This window comes from Lutjanus erythropterus, chromosome 14, assembly GCF_056507025.1.
Source record: "Lutjanus erythropterus isolate fLutEry1 chromosome 14, fLutEry1.hap2, whole genome shotgun sequence".
Taxonomy (NCBI): Eukaryota; Metazoa; Chordata; class Actinopteri; order Lutjaniformes; family Lutjanidae; genus Lutjanus; species Lutjanus erythropterus.
In genome coordinates, this window is record NC_139330.1 from 34,582,760 (window position 1) to 34,600,295 (window position 17,536).

Sequence of the window (17,536 nt, forward strand, 5' to 3'; positions counted from 1 at the left end):
AACCACAGCGTAAACTTTAAGGATTTTTGTGTGTGTGTGTGTGTGTGTGTGTGTGTGTGTGTGTGTGTATTTCTGTGAGAGTGAGAGACCTCCAAAGCTTTGGTAGATGCCGGTGGTCTCTGCAGTTCCAGGGAGAACATGCCGGTGCTGAAGGCCAGGTTGTGGAGCTCCAGTCGTTCACTGAGGACAGTGAGCAGGAAGGCGGCTTTGGACAGTGTGTTAGTGGCTACCTGCGTCTGTCGGCTGGTCGACACCTTGCTCTTCTTACCCTATATCCAACAAGAAGGGAAATAATAATGAGATAAGAACAAGAAACATAATTTAGGTTTGTTGCTCATTTACAATTTGGTAGAGTAACAATGCCAATAAAAATCAGGTAGTAGAAGAATCTGATGTCGTCCAAAATGCTGACTGTACAACAGAAGGAGAGACTAGACAGAGGAGAATGTGTCTCAGGCTGCTGTATCTACCTTTGTCTGTGGCTGCTCCACCTTCAGGTCTGGAGGGTTGGCTAACAGGTCTCTGGCCAGCTCCACAGCCAGCCGGCACGCTTCATTACTGTAGCCGTGAGCATGGAGGGCCTCAGCACACGCAAACAGCACCTGCACATACACACACACGCACACGCACAGCAACAGAATCAGATGAGTAAGAAGATGACAGAGGTTTATTCATCAGTGCTGTGGAGTCTGGAAGTATTTTGCCTAGTCAGGTGTAAACACAAGCAAAATTAAAGACTCTGTCCTAGAAGAACTACAATGAGCAAGGAAGTCCATTCTCCAGTGGTCATCTTCAATAATTTGACACTTCTATAAATTTGTATTTTACATGACCTGGATCTTAATTTTACAGTTTGGTAATCCTTTCTACCACTTTAAATATAATTTTATTCACAGGCTTTGCTGTAAAGACAGTTGGAAACTATCACAATGAAAGGCATTCAACACGCCACCAGGCACATTATACAGTGACTGAGTTTAACTCAATTATCTAAACTAGTTATTTAGAAGAGAAAATTAAAGTAGCAGTATGCATTGATCCAAATCCAAACTGCCATGTTGTAACTGGCAGTGTGTTGAGTTTGTCACCCCAAAAATCTCCACACTGAATGTCAATGCAGTCAGAGCTTTTTGAAATTTATATTCTTGCTCACGGTGTTACCTGCAAATGGTTAACAATGTCACGTCAGCTGACGTCTGTCTATTTTAAGTGCCCACCCACGCAGATATTGCACCAATCAAATAACAGCACTGACATTGTCTGAACCAAACATTCACACCCACTAGAGAACATCAACATAGGTGGTAATGTCACAGCCGAAAAATAAATGAAAGGGGAACTTTTATTTTTCAACATAGACCCTATTTTGCCCTGTCTTTATGTTTAAGTGGGTGGTAATTTAATGGTCTGTGGAATGACTTCTGAACTGACACCTGAACAGAGGATGAATGAGAGTAAAACAACTTGTAGAACCAGACTGTTTTCACATCTAACAAGGTGAATTAAGGTTTGACCAAGCCAGAGTTGGTGATTGTTGGAACAGTGGAAAGACTGACCAGGACAGTTTTGGTAAGTTATAAGTCTTTGTATGTCAGTTTTTCCTTTGTTTTTCCTCCAGCTAACACCGCGATAGAATCATGACAGACCAAAAAGAGTCTATTAGAATCTTTACCTCCATTCCAAGAAGCACACCACTTCCTTCCTCACCTCCATGCGTCCCTCCTGCTCCAGAGGTTTCATCCCTGCGAAGATGTCTGGCTCTTCCTCCTGATGGTTGTCAGCCAGCTGCCTATCTGCTCCCTCTTCTGAGGCAACACCCAGGTAGTACGCCTGATAGTCGTCCTCACCCACAGCCTCTCCTCCTGCAGCTCCGCCTGCTGCCTCTGCTCCTTGGTTAGCTGCTCCACCTGCGGCTGCTGCCCCATTCCCTGCTGCTGCTCCGGCAGACGCCGCCTCTCTACGGCCCTGAGACGGCTTAGCTGATGTTTCAGCTGTACCCGATCTCGCTGCAGAGGTGGAGGTGGAGGGTTGGTTGCTGCCAGCTGAGTCTACATCTTCATCTCTGTTCTGGACAGGCTCCACCTGCAACTCTGCCTCCTTCTCTGCAGCACTGGGGATGTCCATAACCACCACTACTGTCTCTTTGGGAGGGAAGCAAGGTGGAGCGGGCTCTGCAGGAGGCAGAGCGGCTGGGGCGTGGCTCACACGTTTCGAGTCAAACATCTTGCTCCCTCCACTGCTGCTGCTGTATTTGCGTGAGTCTCGGAGCAGCGGGCTTGGCGACGGGAGCATCTCCGGAGGTGGGGGGAGAAACTCAAAAGTGTTGCTGGCCTCTGCCCCCAGAGCCAGACTGCAGCCGTCGTCCAAGCTGAGCTCAGCCAGGTCCGGCTCCAGGGAGCTGTCCTCGCTGCTGGTTCTCCTCTTGGCACTGGCATGTTTCCCACTTCCTAACCCTCCACTGCCTCCAGCACCTCCTACAGACGCCCCCTTCCCTCCTCCCTGCGTCAGTTTAAGCTTCCCTCCGGAGGATGAGCCCGGCCCTTTGTACATACACTTCCCTCCTCCGTCCTCCAGGGACAGAGAGACGCTCCCTCCCAGACGCACCAGCATCCCTCCCCCTCCACTCACTGACAGACCTTTCCTCTTGGTCAGAATGGTCTCCTTGGGTCGCACCGCCACCTCCTGCTGGGACGAGTGACCGCTACCTCTTCCTTTATAATCTCCAGCTCCACCTTCACCTCTCGCCCCTCCCCCTGCTTCTGAAGTGTCTCCACCCCCTCCTGCAGCAGTTTTGGCTCCTCTCTGGAGCTGCACTGCCCTGGACCAGCAGAAGGTGGCGCTCTTCTTATCAGCGCTGCAGTAGGTGATACCATCGAGCGGGTAGGCCACCTCCCAGTTGAAATAGCAGGACTCCACAGCAGGCTTGAAGCCCTGGAACAGTTTATCTAAGGACTTACGATGTTGTCCTCGCTTCACTATCTCGATAACTTTGAGGTGCCACTGCTTCAGCTGGCCGGCCAGCTCCAGACGCCTGCAAGACAGAAACACTGTCTTTACTTTTAATAATACTTTTAATATTTTGCCTCATGAAGTGTTTCCCACACTTTTTTCCTGGGGACCCATTTTTTAAAAATGACAAACCATCACAACCCAATTCACAGTATCAATAAAGCTCGGGAAGTATTAATATGTGCATATATGAACATTCCTGGCCATTTTTACTGACATTTTTGCATCACCTTATCTTATCTTAACACATGCATATGTTAATAATTTATAAATAAGAAATAAACGCATTTAGCCTGAATTAACAGGCCATCTCATTGCTTTTAGTACCAAGACAAAACAAATCTTTAAAAAAAAGTTGAGACAATATTGGGGCAAAATTCCAAACTCAAACTCTTAGTTTTGAAAACTAAAAAAAAAGTTTTTTCAACCTTTAATTGGGATTATTTCTGTTTCTTCCTTTGATAAACTTGAATCTTTGAGGTTTAGAAATTCAGAATAAAAAATGTATCAAAATAATTGTTCGCAGTGAGTTGCGAACCTGATTTGTCATTTGGGTTTTTGAAAATGAAATGGTTTTAATTGAAAATATTAATACTCACTTTCACTTTGTAAGTTATCTCAAAAACAGTTTTTTAAAGGTCACATAATATGCGAGATACACCTTTTCATGGTTTTTCACCAGAAATATGCATCCCTGGTCTCTCTGAAGACCCCCAGCATGTAAGAAACTGCCATCTTCTCTCTTTTAAGCTCGGCCCCTCTTTCAGAAAATGTACGTTCTAAAACACCAGTCAGATTTGCCTCCCCTTGTGATGTCACAAAGGGCATAGCACATCCTCTAGATAGGTGACCATCCTGTCCACTCAATACCTTGTGAATCACAGAGGGCAGTGCCTGCTCCCCTTCCCAGGAGTGGGAACAGGAGTTTAAGTATTTCAGACAAAGGGTGAATAAAGGAGTTACAAAAATAGCCTATATAAGAAAAATCACATGTTCTGTGAACATTAAAGCCTGTAAACCTATTCTATAAGAACCCCAAAACAAAAATATGAACTCAAAAATGAGCACAATATCTCCTTTAAAAGTGAAGAGCTTGAGTTTGGCTCAAAACTCAAAAAGCTATTGAAGTAAGTTTGCTGGAAAATTCTTCATTTGAAGTTTCTCAACTTGTTTGTTTTTACAGTACAATACACTTAAGTCTACTTCATAAATGTGAAAATAAGTGAATTAAGGTGGAATTAACAGGCTCTTGTTTTCTCCTCTCATCAGACACATTTTAAAGACTTAATTTTACTTAATTTAACTTAAATTAATTCAGTGATACATGTGCAGATATCCAACAGTGGTCTGACCTGCAGGGGCTCATGGTGGGGTCGAGCACTGCCAGCCTCCACAGCACCACCATCTCGTCACACATGCTGGCGCAGGCGTGAGCCGCCACCTCTGACTGGCCGTTGCTGCGGCCGGTGTGGCCACTGGCACTGCTGTGAGACGCTGAGGTCCGAACACTGTACCACCAGCTGATGATCTGAACACACACAGTCAGACAACTCAGTAAGTAATGTGTACTTAAAGGGTAAAATGAGAAAGACAGAAAATTCATGTGTTTAATAAAAATGTTTTAAGTGTGACTTTTTTTTTCAGTATTTTTCAACCTGGACCCTATTTTCCCATGTCTTTTTGAGTCTAAGTGACTCAACTTTTTGAAATTGGTCCAGTACTGAGGGAGAGCGCTGCAGTTGACAGCCAGCCAGCTGCAACACAATCCTTCTGGGCAACTGTGCACCATCAAAGTGCATCCATTAAAAGTATTTGTTTTTCCCACTGACAGGCTCAGATTGTTATACTTAGCGTCTGACATTATGGAAATGATCCCTACAGAGATAGAGCTTTTTGTTGAAGGGTAAGATCCTTTTTGTTTAACCACAAAAAACGATTTATTGCTCTCGCCAAAGCCACCAGACTCCATTTACAGTAACAGTAATTTAATCATAGTAAAACCATAGGATAGGATTACATGGCAGCCCACTTCACAGCTGCTGTCTGCAGCTGCCTCACGTTAGTTGCAAAAACTGGGAAAATAAGAGCTCAGGCTGAAAAAAAAATTCCTTTGAAATTTTACATTCTTAAATAATTAATAAAGAAAAGGTTTTTTTAAAAAGTTGCATTTGCTTGCAATTTTCTGGACCTGTGATTTTTATAACATATATTAGAGCTGCACAATTAATTGCAATATTGTAGAAATAAGACCCAGCAGACCCAGAACCAACTTGCGGAAGGAAAAATGTGTGACAAATCAGCATTATGAAGTGCTGTAATGCTGCAGAGATGCCCCGGCCTAAAAATCTTGTTCTCAAAATAAAAATCTCATCATGATTTTGTTTTTAGTTTTTTTCCCCAGTAAAACTGAAAACCTACCCTTTCACATATTGCAATTTCAATTCAGTCTCCTAAAGTTGTCAATAATGTAAGAAAAACAACATGCATCTTCAGCCCATCATAATATCATTTTATCTTAAAACATGACATACGGTCCAGACTGGGGCTGCATGATATGGTCAAAAAGCCATATTGTGATTATTTTGACTGAAAGTGAGAATGATCATTTTATCATGAAAAAAAAATGATGATGAAACAAACGTGGAGAACAAGATTTTTAAGCAGGGTCATCTGTCCAGCACTGCAGTACCTCATTATAATGCTGATTTCACACACATTTTTCCTTTAAAAAAAAAATAAAAAAAAATTGCGATTTGGTTCTGGTTCTGCTGTTTGGATTTTTCACGTGGTCATATTGCAATTTTGGTTCCATTGTGATTAATTGTGCAGCCCTAGTCCAGTCCATGTTGATTTGGTCCAGATCCAGACCTTCCCCGGTCAATAACTCCTGTAAATACTTCAGTTCTGTATACTTGTAATGTAACTGGTGGAATCAAAAGTGGTATTCACAGACACACAATATGAAAAGGACTCAAATCAGGATGTGGGACAAAAAGGGGACCAGAACATGTCTTGTCTTGGTTGTGTGAGCATTTGCAATATTGTCCCAAAGTCTTGAAATTTCTGAACATTACCTCAATTTAAAAATCACGACACAGACTGCAAAACGTATTACAATTCCAAATGTGAAAATTTTTGTATGGAACATTTTTTAATTTTGCAGCTACTGTCAGCTCCTACATAAACACCACCATGCTCACATGTGTACTTTTTAATCTTTGCAGTTGTTTGCTTTGAGCAGCTGGAGCTCGTGTCATGTTGAGGACGTACCTGTTCATAGGTGAGACACTGCTCAGTGAGGATCTCCAGCAGCGGGGCGGCGTTGCTGTCTCGTCTTTTGAACATCTCCCTGACAATGGACAGAAGGTTCCAGATACCTTCTGGCTCTCGGCCCCTCAGGGGTCGCAAAAGACATGCCCATTCAGCGGCAGCCGGCGGCTCAGTGGATGAGAGGTACATGGAGTTTACATCACTGTGGATAACACACACAGCACAGGTTTTAGTCCCAAGTAACACTGAGATGGATTTTTTAAGCCTTACAGAAATGCATTAAAGACCATTATGTGTGTACCTGAAGACGACAGGTGAGGGCCCACAGAACTTGTGCAGAGTCTTTTTGATGTTGTCGCTGAGGGTCGACTCATCCAAATACCACGTGCTCTGATCAGAGGCTGAAGGACCTGCTGTGGGGTCTACACACACACACACACACACACACACACACACACACACACACACACACACACACACACACACATTATACAGTGATACTTTGAGCTTTCTCTAAGCAAGGCATCCAAAGAAAATCTCTACTCCCTTTCCTGTCATATCTTCAGCTGTCACTATCAGAATAAAGGCAAAATGATTGATCAATTGGTAATCAATTGTTAATATGATCGCCAACAATTATGATTATCAATTTATCGTTTTGAGTCATTTTTTTTAAATAAAAAAAATGTCCAAATTCTCTGATTTCAGCTTCTTAAATATGAATATCTTCTGGTTTCTTTACTCCTCTCAGACAGTAAACTGAATGTCTTTGTGTTGTGGACAAAACAAAACATTTGAGGACGTCATCTTGGGCTTTGGAAAACAGCACTCAACACTTTTCAGCACTTTCTGACATTCTACAGACCAAACCACTAATTGATTAATAATAGATTAATCGAGAAAATATTCAAAAGATTAATCGATGATGAAAATAACTGTTAGCTGTAGCTTTAGTTATGCAGCACTTTTTAAAAAAACAAGTTTACAAAGTGCTTCACAAGCATAAAAACAAAAATACACAGTGTATGAACACAACAGAGTAAGATCAATGTCATCAAGAAACAAACAAAGATAAAAGACGGTAAGAATGAATAGAATCGAATCGAACAGAAGCATCAGACAGAGACCCTTTAGTTGAAAGCCACTCTATTTGCCTGATTGTTAAAAGAAGTGTATTCCACAACTGTGGAGCCATAACAGCAACGTTATTTTGTCCATCTTCATTTAAAGACTTTCCTATTTCTGTTTCACAGTGTTGCCAGGCAGTTATAGATCGCAGAGCTTCAGTGGTTTAAAAAATATCTTCACGTTTTGTAGATGGATAATAGCTCTGAGAGAATAACACTCCTCTCTCTGTGAATCCTCCTCTTCTTCACAACAGGAGGACACCATACAGGAAATATCTCCTGCAGTGTATCCTCTCCCATTGCTATATGTAACACTACTGCCATCTGTCTGCAGCAGTGTGCAATAATGTAGACGAGCTTTTTGACTTTCAGATAAAAGGTTGAATGAAATAATCAGAAGTTTTCTCCTGGTTGTAAAGGAAGAGTCCATGTTTTCATCAGTGCTGCTGTACCTGGAGCTCCACACACGGTGTTGATGGCAGTCGACTGAGAGGACAGCAGCTCGTCCAGCAGCCGTTGAGCTGTGGGGAGGATCTGGAGGCACAAAAGTAAATTAATACCAGGCTTGCTTTGTCCTGTGGATCTGATATTTACATCAAAGAGACATACGTGCATTTTTTCAATAGTTTCAGTGGTCTCTAAAGAGAACAGCTGGTTGGGGACGTGGATGTTACCTGCTGAGGCAGCTCACTGATGAGGTACTGGGCAAACTTTTGGAGCTGGTCCCTCTGGAGCCTGGACAGAGACTCAGAGACCGGAGCCCTCAGACACACTGCTGACGCCTACACACACACACACACACACACACACACACACACACACACACACACACACACACACACACACACACACACACACACAAAGACACAGATACACTGCAATGCATATCCAGTAACCTCAGTTATGAAGTAAACTATGCTGCGCTCATAAAATCTTAAAGCGACAGTTCACTGCAAAACCAAAAATGCATAAATTTTTCCCTTGACCTGTAGTGTTGTTTATCCACCTATACCGTTTAGCACTTGAGATTTCTTTTTATTTTTCAATATAACAGGACTAATAATGGCCCCATTATACTGAAGAGAAGGCAGACATCTCTACAGCTGATATCTCCAGATATCAGAGGAAAAATAGGTATTTTTGATTTGCTGGTGAACTGTCCCTTTAAGCTCCAAACACACCTTAAATTAAAGAAGACTCATCACACATTTCTACTAACACACATTCTTTTTTTTTTAGAGTTAAAATGTTGATTGTACTGAACACACAGAAGACAACACACTTGATTACAGGCAGACTATAGAGCCATGTTTCTGGTGGAGCGTCAACTCTATAAGGGATGCACCAATTTATCAGTCCAACATATAAATCATACATAAAAGACATTAAAGTTTCACACTCCCAATCATACAGACATCATACTCGCTGTATGTCAGGCACCTGAGTCTGAGATACAGCTGAGGCCCTTTACATAAAAGAGCTCTGCTTCTTGAGGGTTGAAATGCTACCAATGGTTCAAAATAAACTAACCTTTTTTCCTTGGACCCCCACTTGTATCTAAGGAAAGCTAAACCATGCCAGCCCACACACACATACACAAAAAGAATAAATGATTCATTTCAAAACTTTACTGTCCAAAATGAACATTAATTAAACTGTTTCAATTCGTAGAACCTTTGGTTTGAATCTTTTCTAGTCTACTCTTAACATTTTTTCTTTTCACAACCCAACCGAGTAGCTTATATGCACTCCTCCTCACCAAAAGAGCAATGATTCATTATCACAGAGCGTTGAGAGCTGGCCAACTAAGTAACCTACTATTTATAATTGAAGACAGAGAAATGTATCTTTTTAAATAATTTTGTATACTAACTTTTGCAGAAATTTTGATTTTAGTCACCATGTGCAAATCTAATTTTGAGGACCTCAAAGTCTTGGGAATCCCTGGTGATTTTTAGCACATAATAAATTCCCAAAGGCCAAAGAGATTCCATCTTCAAAAAGCTTATCCTTTCTGACCAACTGTCTCAAATCATGTGCTATCCAATTTACAGATTTATATTAAAAGGAAACGCAAGACAAACATAATGCTTTGTGGCATTTTTCCATTAAAATAACTGTGTGGTTGTCAATTAATTTTCTGTTGAGACTGATCAGTGTGACTAGAAGAATAATTTGTCCTCTGACCCACTTCCTCCTCATCTGATAATGATACTAAATGTCATGTCTAGAAGGGAGTGATTGATTTGGGAAACTTGTGCACTTATTCTTCTGTGTACAAAGTAATTGTTTTATAATGTCACAACATTGTGGTTAAGATCTGAGTAGCTTTAGAGACAAAACACTTGGTTAGGATGAAGGAAAGTTCACTCTTGCTACATCTTTCATGGGTCCATGGTTCTGTTACGACCATGACTAATGTTGTGCCCGATACATTCTGTAATAGTTTTGTTTCTGTTGATAAAATGGGATCAACTGATTTGATTTAATGAAAATGTAACATAGTTTGACAGAATTCTTTTGTATAGACACAGACTCACATTATGGATCCTGAAGAGGCAGAGCGCCACCACGTGAGCGCACCATTTGGCCCCGGCGCCACACGTACAGCTGCAGGAAGTGATGCGGCAGCGATCAAACATGACCGCCACGTTGTAGGCCCCTTTAGACTGGCCGGCCTGGCTGGACACCACTGTAGCACTGAGATGGAAGCCTGGTGAAAAGAGACAATCGCACAGAGATAGACAAAAAACATTAGAGAAGACAACAGAAATGGGTTGAACAAAGAAACAAAAACTACTTTGTTGCTGTATACTGCATTTTATTTGACTCACTCAATATAATCTATTTTGTATTAAACTAAAGTTTTTTTTTTTATTACTGAATGTGCTGCTATTAAATGAATTTCTAATGCACCAATGGGTAATTTATAGATGCAGTAAAGTGAATGGAGGGCCTTAGAATCACATGATTTATTCAAGCAGTACACGTCATCATCAGAGGCTTAAGTCTAGATGACTGGTATGCCACAGTGAGCCAACTATACTGTACACTGTCTATTCATGTATATGGTAAGAGTGGCAACTCAACTAACCAATCTGCAGTGGGTCTTTGACAGCTCTGATCCTGTAGAGCTGCTCTCCACGCTGGAATTCATCTGGACTCCCGTTAGCCAGGCAGGAATATAACCTGCAGCAGACAGAGGGACAGAACCACAGAGAACAGACAGGAGGGGAGAGAGACAGCAAGAGAAAAGGGAAGATGTAGAGAGTCATCAGTCATCAGTGAGTCACAAAACTGAGTGTATCTGCACTCGTCAGTCCTAGGCCTCACATCCTGCTCAGGGTTAGTGGTGGGTTGAAGTCTATCCCAGCAAACACTGGGTGAAGGTAGGGTGCACCCAGGACAGGTCAGGACTCTATCTGTTTGTTAATTTGTCAAAGTCAGAATTCATTTCCAGAGAACTTTTTCTTGAAGACATAAAATGATGCCAGGATGTTAGGAAAGATGCTGATAGCCTTGCTCTTCCTACACTTGTCAGCTGATATGAGGTGTGCCATGTCCTATTCCATCAAAAAAACAACAACACTGTGCTGCCATCAAAATTGTCCTTCTGTACAATCACACAAACTAAAAATATAATTTTATTTCTAAGCATCGCAAAGCTGGAGCAGCTGTGGACAATCATTTTTCTGTGGGGGATGTTTATAACTGAGTCCCTCTGGGGTTTGTGTGAGTGTGAGTGATGAATCTGTGAGTCAACGGTTACACACAGTTGAGTTCTGATAGCTGGTTCCACTTTGGCAAAACACGTGGATTTAGAGGGATAGTTTGTTTTATTGAACTGAGGTTGTATGAGGTACCTGTACATAGTCAGTGCATTACCCTCAGCAGATGACAGTCACTGTGGTCTCAGTTAGTAGGAGGGGGGAGAAGTCCTAACATGGAAGCTCAGCATTGTATTCTTACAGACGGATTCAGCAGAGAAATGTTTTAGCCACATAAATAAAGGCCCTCCTAAAAAAAATATTTGTTCAAGTGTACACTAAATTTAGATTTTTTTTCACCGCTTGACTTTGCCACCAGACAGCCTGTTATTTTGGCACTACATTTTCTCAACAGCAGTGTCTCCATATATTCCTACACATAGGAGCACCTTCTTCTGCCACGCTCTGTATCAAGCAAAAATACAATGCTGAGCTCCCTTTTCTACTAACTGGGACCATACTGTCATCTACTGAAGGTCTACTCAAGTACCTCAGACAACCCCACTTAAAAAAAAAGAAAATAACTCCCCCTTTCATAAGCTCAGACGCTATAAACAGGGCTGAACTATAAGGATTCCCCGTTTGCCTGGGGCAAGTAAAATGCCATGTGGGGTTTGTAAATCTAGAATTAAACACCTCGTGTCACAGTTAAAGAGTTCATCTCTGCTGAGAAGGAGGGGAGATTAACACACTATTTTGAAGAAGAATGTTTAAGAATGTTTGTTGCTTCACATCTTTGACAAATTGTCTACTTGTTCGGATTCATTTACTTAAAGAAATATTAACATAGAAATGATTGTATAGGGATAAATGAAAATTGACTTTGGGCACATAGACTTCTGATCCACTTACCAGACTGGGCAAGTTGAAAAATAAACAAACCATTAATGTTGAACTCTGTTTAAAAACCTTAATCAATCCTTTTTATCTATCTGAACTCTTTTTAATCAGAAGAGCAATGTACAAACTATTTAAAAAAACACGAGCACGTCTGCCATTTTTTAACTGGTACTGATCGTCACTTTTCCAGTGGAAATGACAAACTTCCTCCACTGTCACTGGTTGACATTAAGGGGGTTGTCAGGATGAGCACTGGATGAGCAAATTATGATTCAATAACTGCAGACAATCTGAATTCTTACCTCTTGAGTCTTAGTGTCATTTTAATCACTACCTGTATTACACATATATCTAATCTAACATTCATTACTGTGAAGATCCCAGCTGTATGGAGATCAGTTAAGGTAAGTCCACTGCATAATATAACCAATAAAATAACCAAAATACAGCTGAGACCAAGAACTCTACCACCTCAATATCTATCACTACAATAATTTGGCACAAAGCCTCATTCTGATCTGCTCTGCTGTTAAAGTGACTGCATTATGTTATACAAACGTAACACTTCTTGTATTCATTTCAAATTAAATGCCCCACCTTCTGAGGTGATAAGAACATGACATGACATGATCACTTAACATGACACTTAGCAAATTTCATTATTGCTGTGATGCACTTTTATAATTAAGTAAATATATTTCAAAAACATTTTTAATTTGTGGTGTGCTGTGGTCTTTATCAGTAGTTTATAAAAGTAGATGTTATAACAATTTGTTATGTATTTTTCTAAGTTTGGGACTCTGGGAGGCACCAAACTATTCTTTCAGGTCTTGAAAACGTTTTGGAAACCCTGATCAACATAAATAATATTACTCTAATACAGACTTATAATGTCAATTTTTACACAGATGCTACAATCTTTAATGCACATGGCTCCTCTCCAACTCAAGCCATGTGTTCTTCAACGTTCTACAGACATCCCTGCAGAATCTCAAACCCTTGTGTTGAATGTTGATAAGACGAGATGTTTCTACTCTCAAGAAACCATAATTCTATTTTACATATTTCTGCCATCCGTATACATAATGGTACTGACATTGAAGTTGTTTCTATCTAGAAATATCTGGGAACTGGGCAGACAGCAGTCTGACTTTTAAAGCTGGTGGAACAACCGGCACAGAATTTGAAGATATAAATGGGTTGTTTATATCACAATAGTGAATGTTTTTCTGTGGAGTACAGAAACTATTGTATCACTACAAACTACTTACAGACAAATTACACTGTCTGTAACAGGATCGGTCTTTGCCACAAGTTGCCACAGGGGCATGTTTTCAGACGCAGTGCTTCAGTGTACTGCTTATAGACTTTGCTGGAGCTAGCATCAACAATCACAGATATCGACAACTCTGACAAGCTTAACTTCTTATTTTTAAATGGTTTCTTGAAAAGAGTAAAATCAATTCAGGCTGACTGCAGGGCAGTCTGCACACTGCCTGCTGATAAAATGACAACAAGTTAAAAAAAATTCTTTTTAAAAACTCAATTCTGTGGGTTGGTGTCAGTGTGGTTTCTTTTAATCATAAAATTTTAAAAGAGCCCTCCTCTCTATGTAAATGCAGAAGTATATCTCACAGCTGGCAGGCATCAGCACTTTGCAATAGTTGAGAGGACTGTGAACTGCCACATCCATAATAAGTAGGGCTGGATGAGATGGACAAAATCAAAACTTCAAATCAAATATTTATCAATATCACAACAATACTGTGAGCATGACTGTTGGTGCTTTTACAATATATTAACAAAATGAGATCTTGAGAATTTTGATAAATATGCCTAATCATGGGTAACGTGGATAAAATTACTAAGTGGATAAAAGCAAATAGTAGAACAGCTAGAACAGTCTGGTAATGCAGCCTTTAAAAGCAGGAAAACACTTATCACAAAGACAAAATCTCATAATACAATATCGATATAATACTGATATACTGCCCAGCTCTACTAATAAGAAGTGTTCTCACCTGATGTCCTCCTCATTCTCGGGGAAGCTCCAGTAGGCAATGCGGAGCTGGAGCTGCTCTGGGACAGGAGGGTAGACTTTCTCCACCACCTCAAACGGGATGTGGAACGCTACCTGCTTCGCTGACAACTCCACCAGTGGAATCACCTGGCCATCTGAGGAAGACCATAGAAGAGAGGAAGGTTAGTTCACTCAGCTGGATTGGAGAAGAAAGACTTAAGGTAGTGTGTGCATTTACCCCAGTGTCATAGTACTGAAAGCTGCAGGTTAAATGACCTCAACAACCTGACAAAAAGTATGAAAGAGTGACCTGACAGCAGGCTGATCAGCAGTGTTTCTCTGGTTAAAGGTTTTAGTCTGTTTCACCTCTGAAACAGGGTCACTACTTGCTTTCTAGTAGAAAAGAAAGTAGTTCTGATAGATTCTTAAGTATTTCAGGTAGATTCTACTGTGGAAAAAAGTAGTTCCTACATGAAACTGCTCATAACAATGTCTGCAGATTATCTTGAGTAACCAGGTCATGATTTTTGGAAAGGAAGAGTGGCTTTATGGCTTTAAGTTTTAAAGTGTATTTTTTGGTGCTTTGAGCACCACAAGTCGGGTAACATTTAGTCACATTAGAGAGAAGGCAGACATATCTCCAGCAAAACTCTGCAACTCACAAAAAAATCTAAATGGACAAATAGCACTGTATGGCAGAGGGAAAGTATTTTTGATTTCTATCACTTGAAAACATGTCCGGGAGTTGTACTATATATCTGGAATTCTGGAGTACATCTCTATATCAATGCATCAAAGTGAGAAGTTATGCCACTTCCAGGTGCTGTTACTTTTTAAAGAAAGAAGAATTAAAATCTACAGAGCAGGCTGTTATAAAATTTAGTGACTACATTCACAATTTCAAAGAACGACCTAAAGAAGAACTGAAGATCTTCAGGTGTCCCACCCACAACCTGAGCCAGTGCCATATTTTATTTAAACTAACTGGGTGTAGAAAAGTCTCCTTGTATTGTATCCCAGGTCTATCCATATGCCTAAAAGCCAAGCAAATCTAGTCTTAGCAGCTCTGATCATGCGGTGCATCATCATCATCATCATCATCATCGTCATCATCATCACCATAGGCAGAAGTTATGTTTGAATTATCAAGTGCAGGAAAACTGACAGGTACTGTTTCCACCACGCCTGATCGTTAACTGGTGGAACATCATGCTGCTGATTGCTGTTCTCAGTCTGTTTGAGTCTGTTCAGATCCAACACAGTTCAGATCTAGTCTGATTATTCTCTGGCCTGTGGTGGAGAGGAGGCTGTGTGGCTCAGCTCAGGTCAAGTTGCTCAGTGTCCACTTGGATCCATACTCTTTCCTTATATTTTATTTACTGTATATATCTGTATTTTTGTCATCATAATTTGCTGGTGATCTATTCAGTACAAATCTTTTGCAAGTCTGTCCATCCTGGAGGAGGGCTCTTTGAGGTTTCTTCCTTTTTTTAGTCCATCAAAGGGTTTTTTGGGGGGAAGTTTTTCTGTATCGGAATCAATGGTCTGATGACAGAATGTGGAGTATGCCTTACAGATTGTAAAGCCCCTGAGGCAAATTCTGATTTTTGATATTGTGTTTTAAAAAATAAAATTGACTTCAGAAATTGGATCAGTTCTGACTGTTCTTGGGTCTGTTTTTTATCTAATTTCTGTGTTTTTTTTTAAACTACATATGCTCTTCAGGTAAGTATGTTTGTCCACATGTCTTGTTTCAGATTGGGTCTCATGCTAGCCTTGTGACAAGGGATGAAAAACCCCAGTAAACTCCCTGATGATTAGTATTACTGTTTCAAATTTAAATTATCATTAAAATTGTATTTGACTGTCACACCTTAAAAACCGCACAGAAGAAACTGTCCAGCATTACCAAATTTAGCACTTTTTGAACATTTTCAGCACATTTTAAGAACATCACAATAAATACTAATAACCATGATAATTCTGGTAGAGAGCAATATGTAGCCATTGTGCATGCAAATATGAGTACTGCAGTCCCCCACTGTAAGTTGATCAGCTGTTTATAACTGACAGTTGTCTGTTAATGTCAAGTTAAGGCCACTATCGTGAAAACAAATGCCAAACTCCATTAACATTTTGCTCAACTTAACAGTTATACATGATTATTAATGATTTTTACAAATATAAAACAGACACTCATTGGGAAAAAATCTGTATTAATTTGAACTCTGATTAATGTGAAACAGACACACAAAACAGTTATTACAGCCCACAACGGAAATTTCAAGAGGACACCACGGTTGCAAGGCTCATGTCAAGGGAAGTGATTCTTTCAGCTTAACATGTCTCTTGATCTCTGATAACACATTGTGATCATTTTATGATTTACCTTTTACCTCTGCTTGGGACAACAAAAAAGTGGGTTGAATGTGAGTGGAAATGATGGCAAACAAAGTTTGAAATTTCTAGGCCAATCCAAACCCTTGAAAAGCTGGTAGGGGAGGTGATCCAAAGCAGAAACTGCAACAAAACTTGAATGAAAGCCTGTGAGCATAGCTTTATCAATAACAGATTTCACCAGGATCCCCTTTTTTCCCCTTTTACAAGAATGACATCAGACTTTGACAATCTAGTCCCATACTAGCAAAGCCCTAAGAACAGCAAGATCATCAGCATGTTCTTTCTCTACAAAACTTCACTATAGTCCAGTATAATAAACCTTGCCTCTTGGAATTTTTTGAGGTAGAAAATACTGATGATTCAAAATCTGTGACAAATGAAGATATCAAATCAACTGTGTGCGTGTGTGTGTGAGTCGACTAAAGAAAGGGCAGCATAAGCACAATGACAGAAGTCTTATTGAGAGCCCAGTGGTCTGCCACTGAGAGAAGAAAAAGTGATGGGTCTCAGATTACAGACCTCATTTCCAAGCCACTACTTGTGCTCCTGTTTACCATATATGGAGGAAAGCACTCCGTTCATATAATGCCATCCTCGGTGTAAAGGCTCAGGGGCTCATGGTTACAGGCCATGGGAAACCCATCAAGACAAGCAGACTAGCATCACTCATATGTAATGTGGGTGTAATCAGTGAGCTAAGCCACCGTGTGACAAAACACACAAAAAAGTTTAAAACGAGGTGGTGGAAATCAGAATCAGCTTTATCAGCCAAGCATGTGGACATATACATGTGGAATCTGAAAGCAGCTTTTCATTGCTCTCAGTGTGCTTCCACAGAAATAGATAAGAACAAAAACAAAGCTGAAGAAAGGTACAATAAACATTTAAAGGAGCAATATATAGACACTGCACATGCAAAAATGAGTATAGCAGTCCAATTAGTGAGTTAGAGCCATAGACTGTATGTTACATAAGTTGTAATCCTGTTTATTATAGGATCTATGGTTGAAGCGCCCTGTGCTCCCTCCTCCCAAGACACAACAGAGGCAGGCAGGCAGGCTGCAGGAGCTCTGCTGGAGCGCAGACTGTGTGCAGCCTCGTAA

At 40.6% G+C, this 17,536-nt stretch overlaps 1 protein-coding gene across 4 annotated transcripts in view; it reads right to left on the reverse strand.

The window, feature by feature from the left end:
* Window positions 1–17,536, reverse strand: part of zswim8 (zinc finger, SWIM-type containing 8) — a 41,634-nt gene that overhangs the window by 11,930 nt on the left and 12,168 nt on the right. For all 4 annotated transcript variants that reach the window (XM_084735543.1, XM_084735541.1, XM_084735540.1 and 1 more), the window contains 11 exons: window positions 14,035–14,188; window positions 10,501–10,595; window positions 9,947–10,119; window positions 8,081–8,188; window positions 7,859–7,940; window positions 6,581–6,701; window positions 6,280–6,481; window positions 4,362–4,537; window positions 1,708–3,031; window positions 471–602; window positions 90–269 (listed from right to left, as the gene is read on the reverse strand). In XM_084735543.1, the coding sequence (XP_084591669.1) occupies window positions 90–269; window positions 471–602; window positions 1,708–3,031; window positions 4,362–4,537; window positions 6,280–6,481; window positions 6,581–6,701; window positions 7,859–7,940; window positions 8,081–8,188; window positions 9,947–10,119; window positions 10,501–10,595; window positions 14,035–14,188 (2,747 nt within the window). The remainder of the gene's footprint in view (window positions 1–89; window positions 270–470; window positions 603–1,707; window positions 3,032–4,361; window positions 4,538–6,279; window positions 6,482–6,580; window positions 6,702–7,858; window positions 7,941–8,080; window positions 8,189–9,946; window positions 10,120–10,500; window positions 10,596–14,034; window positions 14,189–17,536) is intronic.